General features: G+C 42.5%; 1 protein-coding gene across 1 annotated transcript in view; it reads left to right on the forward strand.

Moving 5' to 3' along the window:
• Positions 1-2,814: 2,814 nt before the first annotated feature.
• KCNK13 (potassium two pore domain channel subfamily K member 13) overlaps positions 2,815-21,536 on the forward strand; it is a 63,338-nt gene continuing 44,616 nt past the window's right edge. The window contains exon 1 of the mRNA XM_057413418.1: positions 2,815-3,718. Coding sequence (XP_057269401.1) covers positions 3,382-3,718 — 337 coding nt within the window. The 5' untranslated portion in view covers positions 2,815-3,381. The remainder of the gene's footprint in view (positions 3,719-21,536) is intronic.

The raw sequence follows: 21,536 nt of genomic DNA on the forward strand, positions 1-21,536 counted from the left end.
TTTTATTTTTATTTTTTCCATATAAGTTTGTTAACATCCAGTTTAAGTTCCAGAAGGAATTTGTTCAGCATCAAAGGTAGCAGAAGGCCGGTTTCTTTGCTCCTTTAGCAAGATATTTCATTATGTATAAAACTTGCTCAAGAGTAAATTGCAGCTCTCCCACAGCTTCTCTAAAGATAAGCGGTTAAGTTATCTTCCAAAGGAGATGCTTAATTAAAAAGGACTGACCCTGTCAATGAGAGTAACTAGATCTCTATGTGAGTCTTCCACAGTAATTTGCAGATGCATTAACAATAGTCCTGTTCTGACTAGGTACTTGTTGGTAATCACTACTGTGGTATTCAGTGACTGTAGCTTTCTTAATTACAGGGTTATCATCAAACATTATCAACAGAACTAGACATTGATTTTTGGTTTGGGTTTTTTTTTCCTATTATTTACAATTGTGCTAAGCCTCACCACCACCAATTTTTTTTTCACTAAATACCTGCACACGTAGACAGTAGGGAGCTGTGTGCTTGTGCTGCTAAGGAGTAGGGCAAACATAGCAGGTTTCCTGACGATGCCACAAGTGCATGTGCTGAGGCAATGCATTCAGTGTTTCAGCTTACTAGATGTTAACTTCTATTTGGGGTTAATTTAAATGTTAGCAACATGTTTAGACATTGGGTTTTTTTTAACTAAAACTAAAAGATAAATTGGGGTTTTATTCCCTATGCCAGTGAACACACCCATTTCTTTATTCCATCATGCTTAAATGCTCCAGATGGGTGACTGTATCATTATACTTTTTGCGTTTTCCGAGCTATCCACCCAACAGCAATGGGAATAGTGATCTTTTTTACAAGTACAGTATCCTTTCAAATAAGTACTTTAATTAAAACAGGGGAAGTAAAGGAAGAAAAGGAGCTTAAAACAATAAAAGGTGACACACCTCTGATATTTGTCATCCATCTTCTCATTTTCTACTTCAGGATTCCAGTTAGTATCAACTTACATTTGCTCTACCCCTAAATAGGGAGCATGATGCTTTCTAAAGAGATTAAATCACTGCAGTGCCTTTATAGTGTTTTAGTTTGGTGAAGATCAGATTTGACAAATTAAGGGAACTTGCAGTTTTTAATGCCCAAGGACAGTGGTTTAGTTCATTGTCTTTCAACACCATGCTGGATGTTCTTAGTAATGCTTCCTCTATGACCAAGACCATATTGGTCTTGCCTATATGGTTTTGCCATAACTATTCCTGCCTAACAAAACAATATGTAAATAATAGGAGGAACTCAATATCGTAGAATAATTTTTCCATGGATAATTCTCTGGGTAATGTGATTGTTCTTAGTGTTCCTTTGGGAAACCGCATTGATGCCATGTCTGCAAGAAGTAAAAGGCTCCTGATGCCACTGTGCTGATCCAAGCCAGCCAAGAACAACAGCTTTGATGGATGGAGACTTGAGTGTGGACTGAGGATGTTCAGTCAGTTCTGTTGCCTGTGCTGGCTGGGAGAGCACCAATTTAGATCTATCTTTCTGACTGGCAAAGCAGGGAAATGTAGGTTGTTTTTTTTTTCCCCTCTAGTAGGAACTATCAATAATTTTAAAGATACACCAGAATTTTTTTGTTGAAGCATGTGGTTACCTTTACCAGTTGGAACAGAGTCTGGTTACTTTGACTGGCATCTCCTCTTCCTCTTATTTTGGCTGCTCAGTGTCTTCCAGCACTGCTACTATTTTTAATTGCCATATGTCAGTCTGTGCTGGAGGCTAATGAAGACAGAATAAAATTCTTCAACGTGATGTGTTATATATCACCTACGAGTAACAACAAATAGAAAAAGCAGAGAGGAAGCATGAGTCCCATTCATCCTTGGCTATAGATTTACTGTGCAATGTGAGAAAAGGACTTGGTTTTTCTCTGTGCCTGCTGCCCAAGTAGATATTTGCCACACTGTGGGTGATCCTCTCTCAAATATGGGCACAGACCTGTCCACAGTCCCCTCCCAGGGCTTAGGCCAGTAGAGGTACCTCAGGCTGTGAGACCATCAGTGACTCTTGCACTGTTATCTGCCGTTAAGGGAGAAATCTAATTACTAAGACCTCAGTGTTCATTGCCATTACATTGTAACTGCAACATAATTAATAGAAAATATATATATATATATAAAAGTAGGTGTTGTAAGAATACCTTATTAACATGTTTTCTCAAATAAAATTTCCTTTCCCTGGAAAGAAAGTGTATATATACCAGTATGTTTTACAGAGGTCAGTTCTAGTCCACAATTATTTTAAAGTAGAATTCAGCACAGTAGTAGTCACCAGATAGTGCCGAGTTCAGCTTTTTCTTTTTATAGCAACAATGCTTTTTCCAGAAGTTTTGGATGGAGAACTCTTTGACCCTGAAAATAGCTCATTTTTAAACCACACTGCAGTCCTAAAGCTGCTTCTCTTCCACACAAAATTTCCCTTAGGCTGCCTGGTGTTGGATGGACATCTAACCACCTGTGGAGAGGGCCGCCAGTAACCAGACGTGTAGAGAAAGCGGTGCCCTCTTTTGGCAAAAGAGAGTAATTTTTCTTGCTTTGGTAGTACTCCGATAGCCGGGGCACACCAACTGTAGGGGTTTCACTCACGGTCTCTGCGAGCGCTCCGTTATCCCGGGCGCACAGCGATCAGATACCCCTGCAGCCCCAGCCAGCAGGAAGGTCGCAGGCGCTGAGGGAGGGTGGGAGCCCCGCTGAGAGCTGGAGGCCGCGGGGCAGCCGTGCTCCCTCTGCCCGCCCCGCCAGGTGCCGCCCCGCCCGCTGCACCGGGGAGACCCTAAGGGGCGGTGGCCGCGCTCAGCTGAGGTGAGCGTCCCGTGGGTCCTCGGTGCCATGGCGCGGGCAGCCCAGGACGGGGGTTGAGGTGCTCCAGGGCGGCGGGGCGAGCTGCCGCCGGTCCCGCCTTCGCCCCCACCCCTCGTCAGGCAGGAGGCGTCTGGCGGTGCCTGTCCCTGAGCCGCGTTCCGACGTGCTCGGGGCGGGGGAACAAGGGAGTATGAAACTGGCGGAGACGGGAGCCCGGCGGGGCGTGCGGCGGGATTGAGGGGCCCCGCAGGACGGGACCCGCCGGGCCGGGAGGTTCCCTCGCCCGCAGGATGCGCCGCAGCCCGAAGCCCGTAAGCCGCGGGGCCGTGCCGGGCGCAGCGGGGCAGCGCTCTGCCCCCGGGGCGGAGGTGCCGGCCCGTTCGCGGGAGAGCAGCTCGCCGCCGCCGGGCTCCGCAGCACCCTGAGGTCCGCGGCCCCGCGCACGCCTGGCGGGCGGTGCCGTGATGCCCGGCGGCGGTGGCGGCAGGAGGGCCCCGACGTAGCGTGTCGGCGCGGCAGCCCGGTCCCGCGGGCGGAGGATGGCGTGTCGCGGCGGCTGCTGCTCCAGTGGGGGTCGCCTGAACGCGGACAACGCGCGGTTCCTCCTGCTGGCGGTGCTGATCGTGCTGTACATGCTGTGCGGTGCCGCCGTCTTTTCGGCCATCGAGCTGCCCACGGAGCGGGAGGCCAAGGAGCGCTGGGAGGAGCGGCTGGAGAACTTCACCCGGCGCCACAACCTGAGCCGCGCCGAGCTCCGGCACTTCCTTCGGGAGTACGAGGAAGCCAGTGTGGCCGGCATCCGCGTCGATGACATCCGGCCCCGGTGGGATTTCACCGGAGCCTTCTACTTCGTGGGCACCGTCGTCTCCACTATCGGTGAGTGGCGGGACTTGCCGGCGGCCGCGGGAGGGCCAGGGATGCGCATCCCCGTCCCCTCCTCCCCAGCTCCCCGGGCGCACAGCGGGCTTCGCGCCGGTGCCGGGCACCGTCCAGTCCTGTACCTGCTCGTATTTTCTTTGCTCCTGTCGAAGACACACGGCGGCGGGAAGCCCCAAGCGTGCGGGAAGCGCTCTCCCGTGGGATGCCCCGGTGCGTGCGGGAGCCCGGCTTGCTGCTCGCCTTCGGGCGCCGGACGGGCTGCCCCCGGGAGTTCAGCTCTCCCGCACCGGGGAACTTGGCCTGGGCAAGCAGTGGCGGACTTTGTACACGAACAGTTGCACCTAAAGTCGAAAGCTTTAAACAAACACTGTATGTCTTTAAATTCTTATAATAGGAATCTAAAGTCTTATTATAGCAAGTCTTAGATCTCAAGGTAGGTGGCTTCGTAGGCTGTAGGCCTAGAAGAGACCTTTCTAAGGCTCTAATCTGGTTTAACAAGAACCATAAAATACGTTTTGCTGTGTCCAGATGCAAAGTGTGCAACTTAGAAGGGCTGGATGTCAAACCACTCGGCTTTCTGCTCTTCTGGCTTTCTGAGGCAGAATCAGCAAGTCAGTGGGCGCTGCTTACTTTGTGAATAAACCCGTGTGTATTCAGATTGAAGGAGCCTTTGGAGGAACAGAAACTGCAAGGAGATGATGAGAGTACCGTAAGATGGAAAGAGCACCAGGAAGTGGCACAAGTCGGGGAGCCCGTGGGAGTCAACAGAAGGGCTTGGTTTGGGCAGCTGTGGATGGCTGAAAACCCCTGAGAAGTGGAGCTTGCTTTAGTTAACGACAGGCAGCCTTATGTGCATTTGCCAGTGTGACAAACGGGGTCACTAAATCTTAGTAATGGTATTGCCAGTTCTCATCAGTCTGCCTCCACAGGTGAAATGCACATTGAGGAATGATTGTTTAATTATCAATTACTTCAGGAAACCTCCATGAACACTTGTTAACCCCTTGTCCCTGAAGATGAGCTTTGAGATGTCTTGCTTAATGTGCCACATGTCAAAGTTTGTGCTGTTCTGCAGTTTCTACAGTACCTGACACTTCCCAGGTGTCAACCTCTTCCTGCTACTGAGTTTCTTAAGTCTGGAGTTAATTTTGTGGTGAAAGATGTCACTGGGCTAGTTTTGTATTTCCTCGGGGCATCAAGCTTTGGGTGTTTTGTGTCCTTAGACCTCAAGTCTGTAAGACCCAAGAGCTATGCTTAAATGTTCTGCTGAACTGGTAATTTACAGTAACATAACATCATTAAGCCCGTTTTTGTGAACTGCTGTAGTTTGTTTGTATTGTAACACTTCCCTTAAGGTGTGCTTTTCTTGTATGATCAAAACACAGTGTTGATGCTAACCATTGCTACAGCCATGAAATAGTAAAGACTTCTCTGAAGTCCACCTGGCCACCTCTGTTTCTAGGGGAGGTCACTTATATGCGACTCTTCTTTTCCCTGATAGATGTTTGTCCAAACTGGTATTTTGAACCTGCGCTCCTGGAGATTCCACAACTTCCACAAAGAATGCAGCCTTCTGTGTTAGTATCCTCACCAGAAATAAAGGCTTTCCTGATATCTTCTTTACTGCAGTTCAGTAACTTGCATTATTTTTGTTTTACCATACTTCATACCCAGAGAATGGTTTCTTAGGTACTCGGAGATCATTGTCATGTGTCCCTTCAGTCTATTCTAAATTCAGAAAGCCAAACTGTTGTACCCTGCCTTGTTGTGATGCAGTTACTTCTTGCATGATTAACTGGTGCCAGTAGTTCTTATCATTGATGTTTATCTTGTGTGAGATAGTTAAGCAGAGAAGGGTATCTGTGGTCTTACTAACTCAGCTGTTCCTGTCTTGCCAATTTCTGTTGCCCACAATTTAGAGCTCCATTGCTGTTTGTGCTGAAAATGTCCTCAAGATGCCTTTTTCCTTCAGGCTGTCTATGGTCTGTAGACTCTGGTGGTTTACATCTAGTCCCTTCTTTTGACCTAGTGCTGACCTGTTTTCTCTGCCTTATCAACAGTGTCATTTTCTCTGTGTTTTATCAATTGCATCATTCTTTCTTATTCCTGTCAGTGGCATTGCACTTCTTTGGTTTTATCAACAGCATCACTCTTTCTTACTCTTTTCGGTGTCATTGCTGCTTTGTGAGGCAAATTGTGCATTTCAGCCCTTTATTTTAGCTTGGGCTATGGACTGGGCTCTCCAGACGTGCACAAGACTGTTCTCTGGCCAGATGCCCTCAGCTGTGCCCCGCAGCAGCATTCTTCTGCAGGCTCTGCAGCCACACACCATATTGGGGTCCTAGTAATAGGCTTTGTTTATGCATCTCAAATCAGTATTTCTGCTCTCAGCCCTTTCCAAATGGTCCACATCTCCCGTTTCCCTGTACAGTGCCCTAAAATTAATGTATTACCCCAGTTGTGACCTCAAGGGGTTGTTTCTTCTGCACTTCTGCTACCTATATCCCAATGTACCTAGGTGGCTATATACATTTCTACACCTAAATAAAAAGTGATGCCTTCAGTTAAAGGCACTTTTCCAGGAATAGGTGCTTTTATGGCATGTTCCTAATATCAGCTAATCTTCTACATGCAGTACTATGTGATGGTATAGAAAGTTATTTAGCAGGTAAATTGTGAAAGCAGTCACCTTTTATTTCATTTGTGAACTTTTTTTTTCTTTTTTGTGTAGTGGAAATAATTTTGCTGCTCCATCAGAGTAAAAGAAATACTGTCATATTTTTGACTTTCAGAGGAAAGAAGGGAGTTTTGCAGTATCTAAGGGAATAATATTGCCTTTTTAATTAAAGACTCACATAAAAGTTTTGTCACATAGATACGGGGACCATGATACTAGTGCACTGGGTCAGAAGGTCAAAACTAAATGTAACCAGCCTATTTTCATTTGTCAAGAAAATACAAAGCTAAACAGAGCTGAGGGAATAAAATTTAATTTTTTTTTTCTCAGTTCAGCAGTTTAGAATTTGTTCCATAAAGGCTTTATTCCTGTCAGTGCTCAGCCTATAGAAGGCACATGAAAATTAGGAGTTATGTAGTGTGATACAGCACTAAGGTTACCTATACAGTAAGTGAAAGCATTAGAAATGTAAGAAGGTTACCGCAGATACCGGCCCAATTGGGAGACTGTCTAGACTAGCCAGGAGGTGATCCCAAGGAAGAAGATGGGGTTGAAGCCCCTCCATCGTATGGAGACAGGTGTCCAATTGTGTAGTGTAGTAGTATGTAGTACTGTCTCAGGATGCAGAAGATCAGAGCAACTTCTTTCTCAGCAAGGACTTGAAGCCCCATATCTCAGCATAGTGCCCTGACCACTGGTCCGGGGAATAATTTTTAGATGGGACTCAGTGTTTTGTGTTGAAACTCACCCACTTTGCATAAACTAATAAAATATTCTGCAGACCAGAAACCCAAAATCAAGCTCCCAGTCTGCGCTTCAGTGAATGCTTGTGTGGTCTGTCCAGGGGTTTACAGCATTTGGTAGGCTCTGGGTGTTCAGCATTAGGCTGCAAGGTCCCAGTCAGCAGCAGGTGCTCTGACATCTAAGAACATCTGTGGTGCCTTGGGACAGCAGTGCCTCCAACAGGTAGGGAGCTGCTGCCCAGGAGTTTGAAAATCTACACATTGGATCACTGCTCATCTTTCCTGACAGACACCTGGGCACCCTCAGTTCCACTGGAAATAAGTGAACACTATTACCCTTGAGCCATACAGAGGGTTTGCATACTGGGATATTTGCAGCATCTAGATCCTCCTCTGCTCTTTGAAACCATTGGAAAAAACTGTTACTGGCTTAAGTTGCACCAAATGAGTTTATCAATGTATTAAGATACTCTTATCTCATGTACAGTTGTTTTACTTTAAATAACTTAAGAAAATTGAAGGGACTCTATTCCCTTTTTCTTCACCAAAAGAAAAACCAAACCAAAAACACCTGTGCGCACCCCAGCCCATATTATGTTCCTGATTAAAACCTGTTTATTTTAACTGTAAATGGAATAAAATGTATCTCATCATATAGGCATAGCCTGAAGCAGCTCCTCACCTGATGTATGATGTGGGTGCCCTTTTCAGAGGAAGGAAGTTGAACAAGGACTCTTGAGATTGTCTTGTCCAACCCCCACGCTCCAGGCAGGGTCAGCTAAAGCCACGTCCTGTCGGGGTTTGGATATCTCCATGGACGGAGACTCCATAGCACTCACAGGGCACCCTGTGCTTGTGTTTGATCATCTTCACAGTAAAAGACGATTTATGTTTTCCTCCTGTTCTAATGGAGTTTCCTGTATTTCAGTTTGTGCCTGTTGCCTGCTGCCTTTTCTGTGTGAACTGTTTATAAGCAGTGAGGTGAAGGAGGAAATATCATCCTCCTAAAAAAAAGAGGTACATTTTTTTGAGAAATTGTCCAAATTTGCATCCTTCCTTTCTGCAAGAAGCTGCAGCATGTTGGGCTGGAGGTATAAAGTGTTGATGCAAGGTGGGAAAAACAGATTTGTCCACCAGTGCATTACCTGAGGACCAAGAAGTAAAATTTCCTGGAGCAAAGGGCGAGATCTTTATGGCAGAGTGACGAGCACCTACACAGCATAGTATCCCTTGTACACAAGGTGTAGAAGGAGTCACAGCATCTTCGTTAAGCAGCTTAGAGAGGGTTGATTGATGGGAGTGTCATTTCCTAATGGGGAGATCTGCATGGGGTGCAGATCATGAGCCACAGTGTCCGTGTACAGAAGTCTGTGGACTGAAGGAGGGAGTGCTTGCTGATCAATGTCAGAGAAAGTGCCCGCTTTGTCATTTTCACCTGTGTAAGTGCTGTACCTACTACTGAGTGGAGTTACAGCTGTGCAGAAAACCCAGGCATGTGTGTGGGATAATGCCCAGGAACCCACCTAATTATTAAAAGCAGAGAGCTGGGTTACTGCTTGTAGCCTTGTCTCTACCGTACGCAGAGTGAACAAAGGGTGGCAACTGCAATGAGAGCCCCACCTAGGGCCAAGAGCCAAGCTTACTCCTGGTGTCATCGAGACCAGAGGATTCACCATTACCTAACTGTACCATGCCTGAGCTATTTAAACCTTTACAGCACAAGGTGAGTTGCTTTCCCAGCTAACATTTTTATACCTCAAATATTGTTTATGCTGCAAGCAGCCCTAATGATTCAAAATGACCTGCTTTAGCCACTGAGCCATAACCAGGGCTCCATAGTCCCAGGTGAGACAATTAGATAAGATCATCAGAGCTAGCGTTTTCTTTTTCATGGATTCATTCAGCTTCTGGGTTTTTCTAATCATAGATTTTATTCTTCTCTTTTTTCTGTTTTGGTGAGCCAACACTTCAAGAAAGCTGTATGTATGTGGCAAGTGCATCTTACCATTTAGAAGGAAGCAATACAAGTCAGTGCTTTTAGTTATGTTTCTAGTTGTATCCCATGTTCATTAATGAAGTGTCTCATCTCTTTGCTTTACTTTACCCAGCCCAACAGTGAGAACAGAACTATTCTTTGACCTGGAGAGGCTAAGCTTGTTTTTATGCCCACAAAGTGTATTGTCGTTCTTGTCCTTGAATGTCAGTTGCCTCATTGTGAACTTCAGAAGACACCATCAGACCCTGAATTGTGTCCCAAATGCAACCCTCTGTACATTTTGTTTTAAAGAGAACCCTTCTTCCCTTGAAAATAGTGGCATGCAGCTGTGCAATAAAAGCAATTATTAAGATTCTGCCACAAGAAGGGGACTTCGAGTTTCAGTTCCCTGCTTTGACCACAGCTGTCCCATTTTGGCTGTTCTTGATGAAAGCTACATTTAGTGGAGAGCAGTGTTTATCTAATTTATAGTTTTATGGATCCTTTACTGATTCCAAGATACTTTTCACTAAGGCTGCTCTTGGTGATGGACACATTCCTATGAAGAGCATCTTGTTCAGCTTGGGGGCACCCTTCTGAGGTGCCTGCCTTCTTCCTGGTATGATGTACAGAACCAGACCATGCAATGACTAGATTACGTTCCCAAAGCCACTAAGCCTCTTGAGCCCTTTCCTGGATATAAAGTACTTTTTGTCATCTTGTCATGCTCAGCAGAAGCACAAAGGTTGCACCAGACTGTTTGGATTCTCTTTCAGACAAATGATTAGAAATAAAACATTTAGTTCCAGCCTGCTCTGTTGAAAGTAACTTCCTGATGGTTTGCCTCTTCTATTGTAGAGTGGCCAGAAAGATAGGAATATCCCAACTATCAGTGCAGGTCATGACTGCTTGAGTTAGTGTGACATACATGCTCTTCCCCTGAATATATCATGTCCTGCAGTCTCTGCTTTGACAAGCAAACATACTCCTCTTGTACCGTGAAAAGGTGTAATACAGGTTACTGAATGTTATGTCTGCTGTCCTTTGCTTTTGGCATACTTTAGAAGTTATAATTAGTTTCCACAATGACAGAATATTCAGGGATCTCATAGTTTCAGTGCAGAAAACTAGGGATTCTGATGAGCAGGAATAGTATACAAGAAACAGCTTTTTAAAAATGTCACTGCAATAGTTAATGTATCAACAACTGTATGGTGATAATTTAAAAGTGAGAAAAGTGCCTGGCTGAGTTACACTGAATAAAGAGATGAAAATTAGAAGGGAAGATTTTGCTTTGAAATATCTCACAGATACACAAGAAACAAACAAAAAAAAATGTTACACTGATTGCTTTGGAGGTTGTTTTTTTTTCGGAAGGTATTGAAACAATACTGCTGGCCTTCATTGCATGAACAGAGCAAACAGGATTTGTTATTTTTCCAAATAATGTAGAGTTTGCATTAGGAGCGCTGAAAAGAGGATTTGAATTAAAAATAAAAACTATCTTGCTCAATAGATGTTTTGAAAGTGGAGCCATGAAAGAAAGAGGAAGAACAAGGCTTGTCACATGAAAACAAGAGGAAACAGCAGCCAGAAACAGTGAAACTGGAGGCAGCGAAGAACAAGGAGGTTTACCTGACATGCAGGGAGCTGGCAGTGGAAAAAAAAAGGGGGGAAGAATGTTTTCTCTCTCGTTTTGATACTTCATGAAGAAAGTTTTGTCTAATGTAATATAAAAGAATCCTTCATTAGTTACCAGTTATCTTAAAAAATGCATTGGAATATTCCTGCATTGATAGCCCTGAGATCCTGGAAGGTGTGTGGGCTGGGAAGAGTGCTTCAGAAAAGGCATCTCTAGAGCAAAAGGCTCTTCACTTTTTATTTTCATCCTTTCTCCCGCTCCCCTGCTCTGTTCTGTGTTTGACAGTAAGGGGTGCTTAGGTTGATGTTTTAGGGAAGTTACAGGTAAACTGAGGCAATTTACTTGCTTTACAGAGACTACCAAGTAGTTTTCAACTCACTTAACTTGTAGTCACTACCAGCCTAGGACTGCAGCTGTTAATAAACTAGAACATTCCCCACCTTTTGAAAGACTTGAATGTTTCACTACATTTTTACTGAAAGCTTACTGTAATATATGACAGATCCATATAAAGGAAAAATGTAGGGGAAAATGTGAGAAGGAGAATGGTGGGTTATGACAGGATGGCCACTAGTCTCTGCCATACACACAACAAAGTAGAAATGTTCAAACAAAGCAAACCATGTAACAGAAAGGAAGTATAAAATTAAAACAACCTGGAAATCCTTTAACTAGCAAGATCTAAAAATGTACAGGTGTGGTAGTCTAGCATGTTCTCCCTTGGACACTGGTTAAAACACAAGGTTAAACCACATGGTTTTAACCTGTCAGGTCAGGGGAGAGGCCAGGTCAGTTCTCCTATGTAAATTTTCTTACATCTATTAGTGCCAAAGTCTTCAAATGGTCTTCAAGTCCTCCAATTTTACAGAAAATATCTAAAATGGGTCAGAAGAATTAGTATGTCCTAGTGTGTCTGTCCCTCTTCCCTGATGGGAAAAAAAACACTGAGGTGCCAAGTGCAAAGGTAGATATTTATACTATTGGTCTTGAAATTTAAGTGAAATAAATCCCACCCTAGCAATCTAAAGATGAGCACCCAGACAGCAGCGCAACCAAACCAGCACACCACTGTTTGCAACGCTGACCATAACTTCTCTGCCACGGATTCTCTGCCTCTTAAATGAGATCAGTAAGTAGTTAAACACACTTTAAAGTCTGTAGAGGAAATAATTTTGTCAGATGCACCCTCTCAGGAAGATTTGGATTAGGGTTTTTTTTTTGTGAGGAGCTAGCAAGATTCTCCAGGGCATGACCTGATTGTAATAGGGGATTTATCTGTGTACAGTTGTGTGTGCTGAGAGATGAGCACAAGTTCTCTAGCAAGTTTTTGAAACTTAAAAACCACTTAAGAGGAAATCTGTCTGGATTTGGCTCTAGCCTAGTTTCATTGGAAGAGTAGAAGGCAACTTTTATGACCACAGAGTGGTCGAGTTAATTAATTCTGTAGAGGAGGAGGAAGAACAGAAAACCAGGGGATTTCAAGAGCAGAACTTAGAGATCTGCAGTGGGCAATCTCAGAGGAACCAAAACCAAAGGAAAAATGAGTTAAAATGGCAGGCTAGCAGTTTCTCAGACAAAATACACAAATAATGCTGGCTCAAGTGATCCAAATGTAGAAGGAGGACAGGAATTGTAATGGAAGATGAACATGTCTACATTTTTAGATCTATTAATTTCAGTCACAAGAAGGGAGCATATAGAAAATGAAACCAGTGAAGACAAAAGGAGTATTATGGAAATACAAGAACTGAATAAAAAGCCCACCCTCTCAAAACATGGTGCTATTAGCAAGGGATATCAATGGTGATGAGAAGGATGTAAGAAAAATATCAGTCTGCTCTATAGAAAAGAGGAAGAACTCTCAACAAATGACTCCAAGAAGTCTGAAATGTTTTAATGCATCAGTCTCCTGAAAAGGTCAATGCTGGACTGATGTGTGGTACAATTAACACCTGTGATAAAGAATGGGTTGGAATCCCTAGTCTGTCAGATCTTTTAAAATCATGTAAGCCAACTCAACTGCATTCTAGAATATTCAAAGAATTACTGTATCAATAAGGAACCCTTTGGCAACTCATGGAAGGGGCTGAACTTTCAAGCATTTATGATGGCAAGTATTTTGAAAGTCTTTTAAAAAGGTATGATTACAGGAAGGAATTAAAAAAGAAAATTATGGCCCAAACAGCCTTAATTCACGGAAAATCACTAGAGTGGGTAATCAGATCAACTACTTGTAAACATCAAAGTGGAAATGAGGAGTCGAGTAATCATAACATGAAATTATCGAAAGTAGATCTTGTCAAATTTAGTCTATCTTGTATGGCAGGATAACCAGCCCTGTGTATAAGAAATAAGCAATTGATATCAGATATCTTGATCTATTTTTTAAATCACATTGAGATGTATGAGGAAGATTTCAGCATAATATTTCTATATACTGTACTGGGAAGCATTGTCTGGAATGCAGTTTTCAGATTTAGGCTGCTTCATTTGTAGAAATAGGGTCTAGAAGGAAATGATTGGTATGATCAGACATCTAGAAAGCAGAACTTACATAAAAATTGAAAGAAATCAAGGAACTTGCACAGCTGAGAGAAGGGAATTAGTGAGGGAGAGCACTGAATCAGGAAAAACTGAACACTGCTGTCTAAGTGCATGGTAGCTAGGACATCTGTTAAAGGGCTTAAATTGCGACAAAGTAGATTCAGGTTATACATGAGGAAAAGTTTCCTAACACTAAGTACAGTGAATCAGTTGTACAGCCTCCTTAGGAATGCTGTAGAGACTTCATCACCAGAGCCCCTGGCACCCAGAACAACCAAACACCCCACATGAATGATGCTGTAATTCCATCAATGGGCAGTGAATGGATGAGATGACCTTTTTATGCCTCTACCAGAGCTTTTCCCCTCAGGTTCTATGATAATAGGTATCCATTAATGGCTTTAAACCTAAAGAGGGTAGCTTGAGGTTAAAGATTAAGAAAAAAATTCTTCACTGTGTGAGGGTGCTGAGGCCCTAGCACAGGTTTCCCAGAGAAGCTGTGGCTGCTTCAAGGCCAGGTTGGACGAGGCTTTGAGCAACTTGGTCCAGTGGAAGGTGTCCCTGCCCGTGGCAGGGATTTGGATCTAGGTGATCTTTAAAGTTTCTTCCAGCACAAACTGTTTCATGATTCTATAGCGATTATCCCTTGTTATCCCCCAGAAAAAAAAAACAAACCAAAAAACCCAATGGTGTTCAGCACACTGCATATAGAATCTTGTTCTTTGGCAATTTTTCACATGTATTTTTAGGGTGCAGATAAAAAAAGTGTTGTGAAAAATTTACATGGAACTTCCTAGGTTCATTTTTTTTAAACCTTCAGGAAATCAAAGGAACACTTTGATATTAGGATGAAGCAGGCTTTAACATGTGCTATTATGTTACCCTGCTTAGTATACATCTAAATTTAAATAAACTTTAAAACAGCCTAAAATAGAACTGATCATGGACTGAGAAGCACTTAATTAAAGTGAAACCAGAGATAACGATATCTTTACTGCAGTTGAAATGAAAAAAAATTCTGAATAGGAGAAGATTTGACAAAATCCGGTTCTTTACTTTGATGAACTTGGTCCTATAAGGAGCTAAGTACTTTGCTACACGTCTCTGTGTTGGCAGCTGTAATTAATTGTACCGTCTCCTGCTAGTGTTAGATATACTGGTATGACTTGGAGACAAAGAGCATGAAAAAAGTACTGTTGCCCATATTCAACAGATTAAGATTTAGGGCAATTTAGTTCCATTAAACTGAGCAGAGGATATTCTCTACTGCCCTTGTCATCTCGGTGTTGAAGGGGGAGACCTGGCAAAATAAACCATTGCTCCCTTCGGGGCTTTACACTTGCATTGTTTTCCTGAGGGAACCAAGGGATGTTGGGAAGTGAAGGAAGGGTGGCTAGGCATGCCCAGCCCTTGCCTTCATATGCAGGTGGGACATAGCTGGGGGCACTGCTGTGGGATCCCGCTTCACGAACACAGACAGATGGTAGTATCTGAAGTTGTTGGAAAGCCTAAATGATTTGAACGTACAAATCCTATATTCAGAAGTGGCTTAACACAATTAAATTTTCTAAATTTTTCTAAGTCCATATACTCCCAAGCCAAGGCACTTTTTGCACAAAATACTGATAAAAATGGAACATAGTCCTTGAGGTGGCCTGCAGCAAGGACCTTTGCAGGATGTCTGTGTGTTCAAATGAAATATTGTGAGTTCCGTGGGTGAGCACTGAAAGGAGCATTGCTGGACTGCCCAGCCTCTGTCCCAGTCTCTTGACACTGCAACCATCTGCAGATAAGAAAGCAGATCAGCAAATGCAACATGCTCCCTGTCAAAGACCGAGTATGTGAATTCCAGGCCAAGGAAAGCTCTCGTGGATACTGGGAAAGCTCCAGGTGGGTCAACTGAAGAATGAGTCCATTCTCCCAGTGGCAACTCTCCAGCCTGCTCACCTTGTGAAAAGGCCTCCCTGCTAAAATGCTACTACTTCTGACTATTTCTTACCTCTGAGGCATCTGTAATTTTCCTAAGGCATCTATAATTGTCCAGGCTGGAAGTTTCCTGAGGCTGAGCTGGAGACTAATTCTGTATATTGGAGCATAATGCAAATGCAGGTGTTTTGACTGGAATGGTGACACGTAAAGTACTTCGTTTTCCTATTTCCTGGAGGGAAAATTACAGTTTTTAATTGAAAGCAAAAGCCTAATCGGGGCTGAGGACACCAGGTATGCCATAAAGTGGGAGAAGCTGGAGGAAAGAAAACCACCAATTTAAATAAATTACTTGCTGGTTATGGGAGCAGTCTTACTTTATCCAGTGGGTGAATTCTAGGAATAAAGAGGGTCTAAGTATACTGAATAGTGAGATTTTTGTTTGGGATTTTGTTCGTTGTTTTTTGTTTGTTTGAAGAGACTATATTGACTTACGTGATTTAAAATTAGTCAGTTAAAACATTTATATTATAGCTGTTGATAGAAGACAATTAGTTTGACTTGAATTAGCCCACATATAAAAAAAAGGGAAAATTGTGGTAAATAAATTATACATGCGGGGGGGGGGGGGGGGGGGGGGAAGGGTTGCAAACTTAATCTCAGTATTAGCTGACTGTCTTAACTGAGTTTTAGACAGTTTATTCAAGATAGAAAACACCAAAAAGAAAGGCTGTGATTACTATTTACATTTACTGGTATGGATAGTAGTGTTTCTTTAGTGGAATTTTTTCAGCGGCTAAAGTGAAGTGTTGCTCAGGTGATAGATGCACCAACAATCACTATGTCAGTGATTTTTTTCTGCACTTTCAGTGCAGTAAAAAATACTTCAAAGCAGACTTGTTTCAGTATCAAAAATGACCAAAAATGCTTTTATACATGAATAATAATATTTGAAATATTATTTTATAATTTATATTGCCAAGAAAACTGTTTAGCATTATAATATTGGGATTTTTGTAGCATTCATGTGGCTTAAGTTTTCCATTGAGCTCACATTGCCACTCCTGAGGGAAGAATACAGCCTGTGGAAGTGTTTCGCCCTTTGTGACTTGAGAAGATTCAATATATCAGAAGGTGGTGTTGATTGCAAATGTAGCCTAGACTTTTTGCAAACCTCAAAACAATTTTGAATTTGAGGTGGTTTTGTTCTCAGAGTATGAATGTTAATAAGACCCTAAATGTTATTCTATTCATACAGAAGAAATGACTATTTCAAGTGTGACACTTTTTAATAGAAGGCAGTTCTGCTGAAAAATTGGATAGTCTTCAGTTATTAGAAAGCTAAAAAAGTGGAAAGTATATATTGCTTCAGTGTAAAACTAATATTGTACAAAGGCAAAACAAGTAGCAAAACATTGAATTTAAATGTACCAAAGATGCAGACTAAAAAGGTTTTCTATTTTAAGCATGTGCATGTATCCATTTTGTACTTTTCTGTAACACTTTTGTAGTAGTTAGTCATAACTTCACAGCAACAGCTGTCCAGCCTTCTCACTAAAATAGAAAACAGACTGTTCCTTGTGTACATCTGTGCTTGTGGTTCTTGTATTCATGACAGCAGTGTAGCCTGTACAGGCAGCTGGGCTTTGCTGATCCTGTCTGGTAGAGGATAATGCTTACTAAAAAGGCATGATACTGAGTTCCATGTTCCTATGCACACACTTAAAGTTACTTATATAGCCAAGTTCAAAAATCTTAAAGCTAGTTAGAGCAAAACCAGCATGTTCCACGAATTGCTGTGAAAATAAAGAAATGTTACAGTCCAGTTAGAAGGAGTTTGGGGTTTTTTCTCCTGAAATTATTTCCATAAAAATATAAATAGGATAGTGCTGTTAGGGTAGAACCTGTTCTTTAAATGCAGCCTTTCTTTCGTATTGCAGATTTGTTCTTTCTTTTTATTCCTTCCTTTTGTATTCTACCTGCATCACATCTCTTTTCTGTTCCCTTTGCTCTGTGCACTGGCACTGTGGTGCTGTTTACTATAAGAAAAATACTTTGTAGTGACCAGTTTCTCTCTTTTTTCTAAGAAGGAGTTAATTTTGTTGTACAGGCTGCCCTTCTTCTTTTGGTCTTTTGCATATAATGCTTTAAGTAGGATTTCTTTTGTCTGCCCAAAGAATTAGAGTCTGCATTGGCCATCTCAGGCTGCAGTATTCCTAGTTCATCAAGTAAGCAGGTGCAAGCTTGGTTTGTGGCTTTATGAGAAAGTTCTTAAGACTTGGGTGACATGGTTTAGTGTGAGGTGTCCCTGCCCATGGCAGGGGGGTTGGAACTAGATGATCTTAAGGTCCTTTCCAACTCAAACCATTCTATGATTCTAAGACTGTCTGTCCTATGTGCTCCAGGGAGCAGTACTGGCCATTCCTTCCTCGGAAGTGCTACTTCACCATAAATTCAAATATCCGTGTGCTGAAAGAGACACTGCCTTACAGATAAGCCGTAAACCAAAGCTTATCATTAGAACTGTCCTGGCATCCTCTGTAAGACTTTAGCCTTGCCCGTGTTTTAATTTGGATGTGCCTGATAAAGGTAGATAAAAGGCATTCTCCCCATATTTTCAGCTGGACACTGTATTCTGACTGTTCTCTGATACCTCATGGGCTTTTGTTTGCTATTATGTTACAGCCTTGTTTCATGGCAGGGCTGCTATAGTTCAGTGATGGTGACAAGACACCCCTATATAATCTTAAAAAAAAGAAATCATTTTGGAAGGAAATGTGTTCCAGAAGTTATTAGTGTTGAAGTGTTGCAAAGAAATAAAACATTGCTTTTGAGCACTCTCATTTACTCTTGGGGGCCATTAGTGATAACTTCAAGGTTCCCACATTTATTCCTCCCAATTTCTTTGTCTGGAATCTGAAAGAGCAGAGGAATAGGAGTTAGCATGTAACAGGCTTGTCAGAACTAGATACTAAATATTTTGTAATTTATGCAGCAAGCACTGGGTTACTGCTCTGCAAATTATCCTTTTATAAGGAGAAATGCTCTTGTTAGCAATGTTTTTTCTTTGTCGCTCCTCCAGAATGAATTATTTCCTTCTTCAAGAGCTGATTGAGGAGGGTATTGGGAAAAGAAATTAACTGCATGAGGTTTTATTGTAGAAACTTTGGAACTGTTTTCCTGACAGGTTTAAAGGTGAGCATGTAAATAACAAGGTGGGGGAGTTTGCAATCAGTTTAAAAGCCATTTTTTTGTAGTGTACAGATAGAAATTGCTAAGCGGTTTGCCACTCAAATCAAGGACAAAATACTGATTTTTGAAATAACATATTTGGTCTATATGTCATATCTTGGAGAGGCTGATGCACTGAAGGGCATATAATTTTAAGATTAAACTTTTATTTTACCATCATCTAAGGGATTAAATCAAATGTTTTATACAACCTGTCTGCACAGCCTTCTAACCCTAAAGAAAACATTGACATGACTCAAAATACACTCAGAACAGATCTGCTGTTTACCAGGTGATTTACAGTCATGTTTCAGAGCAGACTTGCACTTTAAAAGTCAAATTTTGCTTCCACTGAATAATTGTGGGATATCATCCATTAGTGCTAGTTTATGTATTTGCTTTTCTTAAAGTTCTTTCCCATTGCCTCTGAGGCTTACTAAACTAAATACCCTGTAGGAAAAGAAGATGTAAATCCTACTTTTACTCTTCTGACCATCAGCTGGGTATCACTGTTCTTTTTAAGGCAGGCACCTGGGCAGCAAGCAGGCAGAAATGAGGAGGAGGTGGCCAGCAGAAGTGATCAAGGCAACTGCAGAGAAAAAGCAGCTCCCTGTAAAGGGCCAGTGGGCAGTCAGGTGTTTAGGCTGAGGATCACAGGCTTAGGGACCCTGCTGAGCCTCAGCAGCCATAATCATTACCCTTTACTCAAACTGAAGTGATCCAGCTGTCTTTTAGTGCCACTGAGTATTATCCAGGGTAAAAGCCACAGATATTCCAGACATTTTGAAGATGTAGATCTGGCTAAAGAAGGTGTTGAGTATAGGCACTTGCCTTTCAACAATGAAGCTATGCTCCCAAAACTTTTGGCTTGAATGTTCTGGGACTGCTTTAACGAGTCCTAAGATAGATTTTGTCCCTTATGCATGATAATTGTGGTATCACAGAGGTGCTTGTTCCTACAACATTTCGTTTCTTGAAGTAGTGCTCTTCAGCTATGCTTTTTGTTGGCTTTTTTTTTGGGGGGGGTTGTGATTTTTTTTTGTTGGCTTTTGTTTGGTTTTGGGTTTTTTTGTTTGTTGATTTGGTTTGGTTTGTTTTTTTATTGTTGGTTTGGGTTTGTTTATTGTTGGTTTGGGTTTGGTGTTTTTTTTTTCCTTAGAGCAATGCATTATATCAGCGGCACTTTCAATTACAAACAGATCATTTTTCCATGATAGAACATGTTGCACAAGAAGGAAGTAATAGCGAGTAGCCCAAATCTAGCAGGAAAATGGGCAGCTCAGAAGCACGCAGAAATACCAGTTCAGTTTCTGATGTGTTTATTTGCTGCTAGAGCTGGGAGATAACAACAGTCTCATACCTAGAATTGCCTCCCCAGCAGATTGGCAAATGTTTGCAATCCCAACAAAATCACCTCAACTCCTGACACGATGAGTAATTAAAAAAACATAAAATGTGTGAAACACACTTAAGCATTAGCTTGAGATATCTTAGCGCTAACAGGGAATCAACACCTGATCAGCATGGAGAGAAGTCAAAGCAAGAAGTATGGGTGAGAAGAAGCACTGCTCTGACTTCCATAAGCACTTCCCAGCACTTGCTCCTGGTGCAGGCCAGTGGTCCAAGGTAGGTGACTAAACTGAGTTAAAATAGCTGTGGAAGAAAGAAATAAATGTAAAGGGACATGAATTTATAGGAAAACAATAAGTATCCAATGTCGTGGGAGACTCATCTGAAACACTAAAATCACATAATTTGTTTACCTTTCATCTTAAACCACCATCTTGATTGCAAATGCAGTTCCCTTTTCTTTCCCCATGCTTTTAACTGTTATCTTAGCTGTTAACTGGAGCTGTGCCCAAATTATATAACCGGAAAAACTAAACTCTCATGCCTTGATTGGTGCCTGTGATTTGCAAGAAGGAAGATGTTCTCAGCAAAGCACACTACGTAGAAGTGTTTATCTAATCCCAACTGCTGTAAGAGTCTCCTGAAAGTAGGGATGTGGGATCTGTCTTACCGGCCCGCAGTATCCAGCCCACTATTCCTCCGCTGCCAGGGGGTTATGCCTCTTGTAGCTGAGGGAGGACTTGTTTTCAGTAAAATTATTTTCTTCTTCATTCTTCCATTCTGTTCTGCAGGTTTTATTTTCCATGTAATGCCAAGTGGGCCCTGGCCCTATATTGTGCTGCAGTGCCAAAATCATGCAGTACAGATAACCAACCAGCTATGAAGAGACAGGTGTTAAGTGGACAATCTCCTGACTCCATCTGAATTTCTTCTAACCTGGAATAATAAGTATTCCTCGTTATCTGAGCTCTTGTAAATACAAACATCTGGTCATCATTTAATCTACCCTTTAACGGTAAATTAGGCTGCATAATCCAGAATTACAGACCAAGTTATAAAATGAAAATGTGATTAGCAGAAATATTTACAAAACAGATGCTCAGCTTTATTAAGAAAGGACCTAGCTAGTCACTGGTAATTGCCTGCTAAGCCCTCGAACTGTGGAACTGTCCCAGGACACAGTTTTAGTGCTCAATTAGAGTGTGAGAGGACAGTTTGCAACAGGAGCGTGTTGGTGATTTAGGGGAAGCAGTAACCTGTTAGAGCTAGTTCAGGTTCAAGATACCATTTGCACAGACACTCCAAATGTTTGTACAGATCAAACAGAAAAAGCCGTCTGCAGGAACACTTCCCCCTCTTCTCCCCCCCATTTTTCAAAGCAACATGGAGAAGCCAGATACTCAATGTCAGGGATTCTGGACCCTGCCAAGGACTCCACTCGCTGAACCTAAAAAGGAGAGTGGTTTCTGGAAAATTTCTGGTACTGGGACAGTTGGGGACCTTTTCCCAGAATAAAGGTAGCTTCTCCCCATGCAGAAGGGAGCCTGAGGAGCCACCAGTACAGCTAGGCTGTCATAAACCTCTGGCTCTGCGACAGGTTGATTTGGGGTTACAAGATACTTGTCACAGGACAACCCACAGAGTGGGGCTGTCTCTCAGCCACATGCAAGGAGACCAGGGCTCTTTAGTAGACCACTAAGGAAGATAGCTTCTCATTGTCAGCATCC

The sequence above is a fragment of the Pezoporus wallicus genome, unplaced genomic scaffold (genome assembly GCF_028554395.1).
Source record: "Pezoporus wallicus isolate ANWC-B61680 ecotype Strahan unplaced genomic scaffold, APGP_CSIRO_Pwel_v1 contig_3017, whole genome shotgun sequence".
Taxonomy (NCBI): Eukaryota; Metazoa; Chordata; class Aves; order Psittaciformes; family Psittacidae; genus Pezoporus; species Pezoporus wallicus.